Source organism: Lolium rigidum, chromosome 7 (genome assembly GCF_022539505.1).
Source record: "Lolium rigidum isolate FL_2022 chromosome 7, APGP_CSIRO_Lrig_0.1, whole genome shotgun sequence".
NCBI classification, from domain to species: domain Eukaryota; kingdom Viridiplantae; phylum Streptophyta; class Magnoliopsida; order Poales; family Poaceae; genus Lolium; species Lolium rigidum.
Genome location: NC_061514.1, coordinates 347158273 through 347168954, shown reverse-complemented (window position 1 = coordinate 347168954; position 10682 = coordinate 347158273). Strand labels below are relative to the sequence as shown.

Genomic DNA, 10682 nt, shown 5'->3' with positions numbered 1-10682 from the left:
GTGGCCGGCCACCCTCCCAAACCCTAGCTTTGCTCCTCCACTTCATATTGCCCGGTTTGCTTAGCGAAGCTCCGCCGGACTTCTACACCGCCACCGACACCACGCCGTCGTGCTCGTCGGATTCAAGAGGAGCTACTACTTCCGCTGCCCGCCTGGAACGGGAGGTGGACGTCGTCTTCATCAACAACCGAACGTGTGACCGAGTACGGAGGTGCTGCCCGTTCGTGGCGCCGGAACCGATCGTGATCAAGATCTTCTACGCGCTTTGCAAGCGGCAAGTGAACGTCTACCGCAGCAACAAGAGCCTCATCTTGTAGGCTTTGGAATCTCTTCAAGGGTGAGACTCGATACCCCCTCGTTGCTACCGTCTTCTAGATTGCATCTTGGCTTGGATTGCGTGTTCGCGGTAGGAAAATTTTTGTTTTCTATGCAACGTTATCCTACAGTTTATGCTGCCGGGACAGGCAGTTGTGCCCTCCTGTGTGTCAATGGGAGGTGGCTGGGGAGGAGCCTGCTGTGTCGAAGGATATGGCAGGGTCGTCGGCATTGTCTGCGCGAAAGACGGAGGGGCCTGCACGGTGGACGGTGACTGCGCGCGCGCGGCCGACATATCGTCGAACAGGTTGCGTGCACCGGACGTCGCAGCCTGCTCCCGGGTTCTTCGGGCCTTTGGAGTTCGCCGGCGCACGGTTCGGGTCAATGGACGAAGGTGACGGCCCCGTCATGGACTCGCCCACCTCCGGTGACCCATCCCGTGACCGGTACGCTCTGCCGCCCATGCGCCCCCATTTCGTGCCCAAATAGGGCAGTCGGTGGGGCAGCTTGACCTTGGAGGAAGGGGCCGGGTCACGGAGGAGGCCGAGCTCCCCACCGAGGCCGCGCCGGTGCCGGGGATGATCATGTGCTGGCCGAGCGCCGGGTGGCCGTAAAATAGCATGGCCTCGCTCGCTCTTGAAGGAGAGTGCTCTTCGCCTCCGTCTCGGAGTTGGAGAAGCCGCTCCGCCGCCCGCTGCCGCTCCGGCTCGGCAGCGGTTTCCCTCTTCCGTTGGTCCGGCCGCCCGCGCCGGTCGGCCCTCTTCCTGCTCTCGAGCTTCCTCGCTCCGGGGTGAGCTCGGCCTTCGCCTTCTTCGTCGGCGGCCCGGTGGGGAGCTCGGCCACCGCCGGTCCGGAGCCGCCTCCACGGCGAGAGCGGCAACGGCCGCGGGTGCCTCCTCTTCGATGGTGGCGGTGGTGTCGGTGGCGGCGGCGGCCGCTTCGTCGGCCATCTCTAGGTTTTGGGAGTACAGGTGGAGTGTTTTCTGTTTTGGGAGGCGGACAGGCGGGCCGGGGGCGGACAAGGGAGGACGCGAGCGACCAGCCTTTCGCGTCCGCGGCCACGCAAACTCGTCCAAGATTTGGGCCGGGTTTGGGTCGTCCCGGACGCCGCGGCCATCCGTTTTAGGGATGGGTCCGCGCGCTGGGCCGCGGTTTTGTCCGTTTCGACCCATCCGGACGCGCGGGCGCGGGATGGGTCGCCCGGTTGGAGATGCCCTAAGCAACCCCGTCTCTGGGTCGAGGGCGGCCGCCGCCGGAACTAACGCGCCGTGTGCGTCGAAGGCGACCGCCGCCGCCACCACCGGATCACCCCGATCCTACATCGCCGGCGAGCGACGCCGCCACCAGGTCGGCCATGTCCTCTATTGCGGGCGACCGCAGCCGCCAGCAGATCGGGCTAGTCCTGCATCGCCGGCGAGCTACGCCGCTACCATGTCGGCAACGCCACTACATCGAGGCCGCCACCAGTTCTACGCCGCCGCAACATCCAGAGACGCCGCCAGGTACGTCCACCCGAAGCATCCTAGTTTTTCGGCAGCTTACTCCACAAAATGCGCCGCTGGGCTGCTCTCGTCGTGAACTCCGGCGAGCACCAGCTTGGAATACCACAAGCATCACTCTGGACCCCCATGAGCACAAGGTTGATGCAAAAATCGAGCTGATGGTCACGGCTGCAAGTTCAATGCTGAACTGCTACCGTCCTTGTACTGAACTGTTGCCTGATTGGAGTTCACTATATTTGGAAGAAAGTTCATGTCTACATTGATTTTTCGTTGCAGTTGCAGCTTAGTTTTTTTGTAATTTTATCCGCCCAGTGCAATTAGTGATGAAGTACTAAGGGCGCTCGAAGTGAACCATTCTGTTCACACATAGTGTCACTGATATAAATAAGTAGCACAATCTGGAGTGGAAACAAGGCTGATTGCACATAGGGAAGGAAAATCTTCATTCTTTCTTTGACCGTTTTACTACAGTTGTACTTATACAGCAGGTGTTAAAATCAAATAGTTTACTGAGGTTCTGGAGCACTGGACACAGCACAAAAGCGACATGAAACACTGACCACTTGAACATTTTCAAGTTGGAAATAAAGTGACTAAACTATGCAACACCAAATTATAGTGAGTGTGGTTCACAGCATCCATTTAATTCATATACTCCCTCCGACCAAACGATGGAGATAACGAGCCATTGCTCAGCTGTTCCTGAACAATTTGAGATGCAAGAGTAGATAGGTTTCTGAAACACAAAATTTTCAGAGACCTTGGCACGGTCACTGGTGGGTTTGGTTTGGTATTGCTGTCCAAGGGGTTTCCTGAAGCTCAGCATAGACAAAGGTTGTCCAAGAGTATTCCTGAAGCTCAGCATATACAAGGCTGTCCAAGGGCTTTCCTGAAGTTCAGCATAGACAGGGTAGCCTAGAGGTGTTCTGTAGCTGCCAGTATATGTGAATCCACATATTTACTCTGTTGCACATTCTATCTATGATGATGCATACTAGTAGTATATAGCCTGGGCACATGCATGGACTAAATTTTTTATTGATTTGGAATGGTCACACACAACCACACCCTTAATTGCACGTTGCTATTCTTCATGTATGGAGTAACCACGTCATGCTATTTTCAGAACAAATGTACGCGGTGTAGAAATCAAACCATGTATAGTATTTAACAAACTTTTTAAACTTGATGGAAAATGAAACTAGACTTGTTCATCAAATTTATGTGCTGCTGAATTATTGTGCGCATACTCATTTGATGAAGTTGTCAAAATTGAAGCTTTAGCCTTGTGGTATCTTGATGCCATGAATTGCACCTGAATATGATACTGTTGCTTTTGTAGATGATGTCATGCCTTCAGATGTTATCTTGATGCCATGAATTTTCATGCTTGGTGAATTTATGAGAGTGAAACAACAAATCCATTTTACTGATTGTTGTTTATCCACAACGCCATCTTTATCTGTAAGACATTAGTTTATTTGACTAGTAAGATGAATCTTATTTTTACAATTGTGATTTTCAGACATGGATGGTCAAGGCGCTAGCGAGGAGTGTGAAGAGTATCGCCTCATGCTTAGTAAGACCTTCAGAAGTGAGGATGAAGGATATGAGTTCTCTAACGATTATGCAAAGGTCAAAGGGTTCAGTATTAGGAAGGAGGAGGTGAAATATTTGCCAGGCACACACCTGGTTCAGATGGACGATGCAAGCTAAAGATGGTTTCGAACCTGAGGGAAATAACAGTAGACACATTTGGTCTGAACAGGTATGGATAATGTCGAGTCGCTACTTAACCCTGACAAAGCCTATGCGAGCCCACAAGTTCTTACTAATAGAAATCATCATCTTTCCGCTCAAGTTGGTGGGACTAGAAGGAATAGTACTCAGCTTGGTACCATCTCTACTCAGAGGGTTTTGCTGACTAGTGGAAGGACCCGAAGGAACCGGTAACTAACTGAAAAAAACTGAATAACAAGTTGTAAGGGAGACAGATATCTGACCTATTTGTAACCGGTGGTCTAGGTGTCCGTCGGTTGAGTTCTTGTATCTGAGTATGACTAGTTTGTTTCCTATTACCTTTGCGGTGCTGTGGTTTCTCATTGTTTTGTGACCCTGGTTGATGTAAATGCCAGTTTTACTTTTACCTAATGAAGAGCTCGTTTTGATTATTACAGTTCCAGAAGCCCAATGCTTAGATGATGTTTGGATCTTTACCATTCTGCTTCTGATGTGGATCTGCATGTCCTCACTTACCAATAGTACTTGAAGTTCCAGTAGCGCGATGCTTGTTCCAACTCCTAAAACTACTTTCTTGTTTCTGTTTTTTTTTTATTTTTTTTGGAATTTAACAGTGCAGATCGGTACTGTCTTGTGCTTTCTAGCAATCAGTGTACGAGAAAGAAATAAAAACGCTCATATCTCTTAGCTCTCCTATTTTTTTCTTGAATACCATACTATATTTTCCTGTTTTGGTATGGTACAAAATCTTGAAACTCAAAGATGTCATTTATCTACTTGAGAGAAGCCTTCTTCGAGCAGAAAAAGTAATGCCGATAAAATTCCGGTTGGTAAAAGCTCCATACTTTTCCAGTTGGTCATAACTTCGCATCAGTTTGGTTCAGAACTTCGCATTAGTTTGGTGATCTTACGCTCGGTTAAAACCGGAATGATAAATTGAACAATTAAAAAAGTAGGATAAAGAGTATTCTGAATCAAGCAACATAACTAACTTAGCTGCCAGATTGCATTCAGTTACCACTGAAGAAGCTAAGTTGGCCATGGCTGCACATAAATTTATCTAAACGGCATGTAGACTAATTATTCCGCACATCGAATATGGTTGGTATAGCGCTTCATGAAACGTCATACTTCAGTAGTAAGGCCTCTAGCGGGTTGGCCGACGGAATCTGGGAACTCTCCTGAAAGGGCACAAAGAAGATGAGAGTTACAAAGGAACATACAATTGGACATCTACGTTGTACAAAGGCTGCAAAACTCACTCATAACCACCGTAAGGTGGAAAATACGGTAACCCATATGATCTATAATGGTATCCATGGTATGGATTAAATGCTCTGCGTGGTGGATGCTGCTTCATCCGAGGGACATTGGTACTCTTTGCTGAAACCTGTTGAGCAGAGTGAAGGTTGAGTTAATTCAAGAGCAAGACGAGGTACTGGAAACTTGAGGCTCAATGAAAGTCTGCTGAATAATTCTAACCATGATCTGACGACCATGCAGTTCAGATTCATTCATATTAAGAGCCTCTTGAACTGCAAGATGGTGCGCCCTATGATTGTCAATACCGGTGCAGCATATTATGTTGGGTGTTAAACAGAAGAGGCGTAAGGGAGGTTGGGCGGTGAACTGCACCTCCTGGTTGTAGCCTACTTTCAGAAATAGCTCACAGACTTTGCGCTCTGTTCTTGCTTTAAAGCCGACTCCAACAAGATTGAGAAACTGGAAAATTTTGGCCTCCATTGCAACAATAGAAGTTCTTCGAAGGCTGTTGACTCTCATATGTTTTATAGCAGCTGGACCTGCATCTCCTTAAGTCAATAGCTCTTTCCGCTCATCCATTTCACATTAAGTCATGCCCCTTCCTTGATGCAGGTTATAACTTAAAGAAGAATGAACAATGAAAGGTTTGAATCTCACATGCAATGTACAAGCAAAAAAGGTAAGATCATTTAGCTGGTAGTTGGACTATACATTTTATTGCAGATTATACCAGACAGATTTATTTTTCTTTGGGCGTGTATTTCCCACTTTGCACACAATATAACTGCCATTTTTCTCATTTGGGTTTATTTCAGCCTTTTTGTTAGCTTTGTTGAACCAAAATGCATCAAAACAAATACTTAGCTACTTGAAACATGTTGTATCTTATTGTGAGACTGATTATTTGCTCCATTTATGCATCTTGCTGTGAGACTATTTCTTTTACAGCTGGTATTGTGAAACTGATTATTTGCTTCATGTTTTGACTATGTCTGGATGGACATTTAGATTCTGTCATGTCACCAAGAGAACGATATTATGTTCATATGAAAGTGATTACCTGTCTATAGTACGTGGGTTTACGTGTAAGATTTGAAGTTATAAGAGCATATCATAGTTGTTCATCATCATAACTTGTTGTTTGTTTTAATATAAGATGATACATGAAACTTGTATAATAAAGAAGGTGCAAATCATCTTTGTTCAAGTGCCACCAGAAGGCATGAGATTCACAAAGACATTGATGGTTAATTTGATATATTTTTACTAATGGGAATATAATTTGCTTTTGCAGAATTTATATTAGTGACGCGCGCATTGCGCATGCAAGATTATTAGTACTTACATAATATGCAATCTGAATTCATTCCTCAAAAACCTAATCAACTGTTTTGGGAGCAAAGTGTGAGTCTAACTTGCTGCCTAATCCTATGTTGTCCTTGATCTCAAATTGTCAAGTAACCCAACAGATAGAAACTATAGGAAACTTTGGTAGGCCTGGAACTCTAGAACTAGTGCAATTAGGCCATTCGGATCCAAATTGACAAGCTGTTGATGTGTATGCTTTATGTGCTAATGGAAAACTGGCACCACAAAGTCACTTACATGGAGCAGCACGCAGACAAGAACATGGACGCGCCGGCGACCACCCAAACACGCGCCCGGACGATAGCCACCGCCAAGACGACATGAGCGGCTCGCCGCGATGATAGCCAGGCAGCGTTCACGGAACTGCCTGGTGGGCTTGGCCTTGGCGAGCGAAGAGGACGACGCCATCGATCTTGGATCCACATGGGGCCAACGCCGCCGCCGGAACAGTAATGGGACGGGGACAGCGGACGGTGGACGGGGGTAGATGGGCGCACGGGTGATGCAGGCCGTGCGGGAGGGCGTCGCTAGCGCCAGGTTCGTCAAGGACATGGCGCATCAGCAGTCGGCCTCGTCCATGGCGAGGACTACCAGGACGCCGACAGTTGGCGCAGACGATGGAGTCGGGGGTTGGGACGGGAGGCAGAGATCCTCCATGGCGATGGTGAGGAAGCTGGCCGAGGAGTCGCTGCACACCATCGTCTTTCTCTCCATCTGGGGCGGTGGCGCCGGAGTTGGGGAATGGAGAGAACGGCGGCGGAACGTCTCGCAGCAAAGTCACGGAAGAACGAGCAATCTCCACCCTGTGTTCGGCAGAACATGGGGACTGGACCAGTCTACTGGGCTAGGTCCGTCTATTGGGCCAGGCCCATCTTCTTCTTTTTTATCTATATGCGAAAATTTGCTCAGGTATGTAACATACCTCTCAACTTTTGGACTGTGGTATGAAAGTATTTGAGCCATCGGATGAACGAAAATTAATGGCTATTATTCATTTGAGGGTACCACAAAAGAACTCCAGTTTAAACATGCCCGGTAGAGAAGCGGGTATCTGGTTACATACAAACTCGCATTTACTTTCACCTTCTAGGCACACGGTGAATTAATTTATCCCACACATAAACACCTTGGTGTATAGTAGGTAGATACAAATCTACATCACTAAAACTAAAAACTTGCAACACGTGTTGTGCGAAATGGCAAAGTGAAGCTAATCCTTAATGGAAATTCCAAACAGAATGAAGTTGATTAAATTTGTCTAAACTAAGTACAAAGTTGAACATGAAATTGAGAAGCTACGAGTTAACGAAACTCAGAATCGATTGCCGAAATGAAATCAGATCGCCGAATAATATTTCTTTCATATAGACCTCATCATAAAATGGTGAACTGATAAACTATAAGATCAAGAGCCAAGTGAGATGTTGAGCTACACATTAGGCAACCTACCTTACGCGGCGCTCCAATGAGGCGAGGCAACAAAATTGTTAAAAAAACATAGCATGTGTGAACGTCACTAGTATAAGACGACCTACTTCATACACTGGTAGAAAAACAGGCTTCCGGGAAGCCCCATTAGTCGCGAAGCTATAGGAACCGCGACTAATGGGGTCTTTAGTCGCGGTTCGTGTGGCGAACCGCGACCAAAGGCCTGGGCCCAGGGCGCACGGTGGCCACCGGGTGCACGTGGGGCTTAAGTCGCGGTTGGCCAGGCCAACCGCGACTAACAGTGCCCGAAGGCCTTTAGTCGCGGTTGGCCAGGCCAACCGGGACTAAAGCCCCTCCCATATATATACCCATCCAAGCAGCCAACACTTAGCCATTTGGAGCCATTCTCTTCACAAACTTCACAAGTGAGTGTTAGGTTTGCTTTTGGTTCCTCTTATGCACATAAGGTGTTTGATGAAATGCCCCAAGAGCATGAAACAAACATGATATGAAGTGTTGGAGCCACACTTGAGCTTTCTCATTTATTTTTTCCTCCTCGATCGCGGTTAGCAACTTGAACCTTTGATGTGTCATTGATAAAATATGCATGTGTGTGTAGTTCATTGTTTAATTTATATTGTTTGTAGCTAGTTAGTTTAACAAATGCATGATGGTTAATTATATATTTTATATTATAATAATGCAGATGAATCGGCAATGGATGTACTGGTAACCGACTCTTCGGCGAGTTCAGCACGGGTTTGAAAGATTTCCTCGTAGTGGCTAATGCGAACAAGCAGGGGGGTTTTGTTATCTGTCCATGTGTTAACTGTAAGAATCAGAAGGGTTACTCTTCCTCAAGAGATGTTCACATGCACCTGCTTCGGCACGGTTTCATGCCAAGTGATACGTCTCCGACGTATCGATAATTTCTTATGTTCTATGCCATATTATTGATGATACCTACATGTTTTATGCACACTTTATGTCATATTCACGCATTTTCTGGAACTAACCTATTAACAAGATGCCGAAGTGCCGCTGTCATTTTCTCGCTGTTTTTGGTTTCAGAAATCCTAGTAACGAAATATTCTCGGAATTGGACGAAATCAAGACCCAGGGGCCTATTTTGCCACGAACCTTCCAGAAGACCGAAGAGCATACGAAGTGGGGCCACGAGGTGGCCAGACCACAAGGCGGTGCGGCCAAGGGGGGGCCCGCGCCGCCCTGTGGTGTGGGCCCCTCGTCAGCCCTCCGACTCTGCCCTTCCGCCTACTTAAAGCCTCCTTCGTGAAACCCCTGATGCGAAAAACCACGATACGGAAAACCTTCCAGAGCCGCCGCCATCGCGAAGCCAAGATCTGGGGGACAGGAGTCTCTGTTCCGGCACGCCGCCGGAACGGGGAAGTGCCCCCGGAAGGCTTCTCCATCGACACCGCTGCCATCTCCACCGCCATCTTCACCACCATCGCTGCCTCCATGATGAGGAGGGAGTAGTTCTCCATCAAGGCTCGGGGCCGTACCGGTAGCTATGTGGTTCATCTCTCTCCTATGTACTTCAATACAATAATCTCATGAGCTGCCTTACATGATTGAGATTCATATGATGATGCTTGTAATCTAGATGTCATTATGCTAGTCAAGTGAATTTTACTCATGTGATCTCCGGAGACTCCTTGTCCCACGTGTGTAAAGGTGACAGTGTGTGCACCGTGTGGGTCTCTTAGGCTATATTTCACGTAATACTTATTCACCGTTATGAATGGCATAGTGAAGTGCTTATTTATATCTCTTTATGATTGCAATGTATTTTGTATCACAATTTATCTATGTGCTACTCTAGCAATGTTATTAAAGTAGTTTTATTCCTCCCGCACGGTGTAATGGTGACAGTGTGTGCATCCGTGTTAGTACTTGGTTTATGCTATGATTATGATCTCTTGTAGATTATGAAGTTAACTATTGCTATGATAGTATTGATGTGTATTATTCCTCCTACATAGCATGAAGGTGACAGTGTGCATGCTATGTTAGTACTTGGTTTAGTCGAATTGATCTTTCATGCGCTCTAAGGTTATTTAAATATGAACATTGAATTGTGGAGCTTGTTAACTCCGGCATTGAGGGTTAGTGTAATCCAACGCAATGTGTTCATCATCCAACAAGAGTGTAGAGTATGCATTTATCTATTCTGTTATGTGATCAATGTTGAGAGTGTCCACTAGTGAAAGTGTAATCCCTAGGCCTTGTTCCTAAATACTGCTATCGCCGCTTGTTTACTGTTTTATCGCGTTACTACTGCTGCGTTACTACCGCTGCGTTACTATCGCTTGTTTACTCGTCCCGGGCAAAGCACTTTTCCGGTGCCGTTGCTACTACTTATTCATACCACCTGTATTTCACTATCTCTTCGTCGAACTAGTACACCTATTAGGTGTGTTGGGGACACAAGAGACTTCTTGCTTTGTGGTTGCAGTGGTTGCATGAGAGGGATATCTTTGACCTCTTCCTCCCCGAGTTCGATAAACCTTGGGTGATCCACTTAAGGGAAACTTGCCGCTGTTCTAAAAACCTCTCGCTCTTGGAGGCCCAACACTGTCTACAAGAATAGAAGCACCCGTAGACATCAAGCACTTTTCTCGGCGCCGTTGTCGGGGAGGAAAGGTAAAAAGGCACTCATACTCCGGTTCCGTGTAACAAGTACTTTTCTGGCGCCATTGTGTTTGTGCTCGAAGCTATTTCCTTTAGATCTTGCAATTGCATCTTTTTGTTTTCTTGTTTACACTAGTTTGGCATAATGGACAACAATGAGCTTCTTATTCTATTTCCTGATTTAAAACATGGATTGTTTGATGCGAAAATTAAAAAACCTATGGAATCTTATTTGCATGCTGGTAGTAATATTAGTATGAACGCTTTGAACACCATTGTTGATAATAATGTAGAAAGTTCTAAGCTTGGGGAAGCTGGTTTTCATGATCTTTTTAGTCCCCCAAGCATTGAGGAGAAAATTTTGTTTGATGATACTTTGCCTCCTATTTATGATGACTATAATAGTGGTCTTTT

General features: G+C 46.7%; 1 protein-coding gene across 2 annotated transcripts; it reads right to left on the bottom strand.

Annotated features, from left to right (window-relative positions):
• Positions 1-4402: 4402 nt before the first annotated feature.
• Positions 4403-6513, bottom strand: LOC124678791. Of its 2 annotated transcripts, XR_006994647.1 has the most exons (5): positions 6426-6513; positions 5193-5439; positions 5040-5092; positions 4820-4947; positions 4403-4738 (listed from the first exon to the last, which is right to left on the bottom strand). XR_006994647.1 is itself a non-coding variant. In XM_047214644.1 (3 exons), the coding sequence occupies exons 1-3, from the start codon at positions 5337-5339 to the stop codon at positions 4705-4707; spliced, it is 462 nt and encodes a 153-aa protein (XP_047070600.1). In that variant the 5' UTR covers positions 5340-6347; the 3' UTR covers positions 4403-4704. The 2 variants fall into 2 exon arrangements, 1 of the variants encoding a protein (XP_047070600.1); XM_047214644.1 differs by lacking the exon at positions 6426-6513 and having other exon boundaries at positions 5040-6347.
• Positions 6514-10682: the final 4169 nt, after the last annotated feature.

Coding starts and splice junctions, on each gene's coding strand:
- LOC124678791 (XM_047214644.1), bottom strand. CDS start 5,339: ATGAGAGTCAACAGCCTTCGAAGAACTTCTATTGTTGCAATGGAGGCC. Junction 4,948..5,039: donor TGCATGGTCGTCAGATCATG/GTTAGAATTATT, acceptor TCTGCTCAACAG/GTTTCAGCAAAGAGTACCAA. Junction 4,739..4,819: donor CCACCTTACGGTGGTTATGA/GTGAGTTTTGCA, acceptor GTGCCCTTTCAG/GAGAGTTCCCAGATTCCGTC.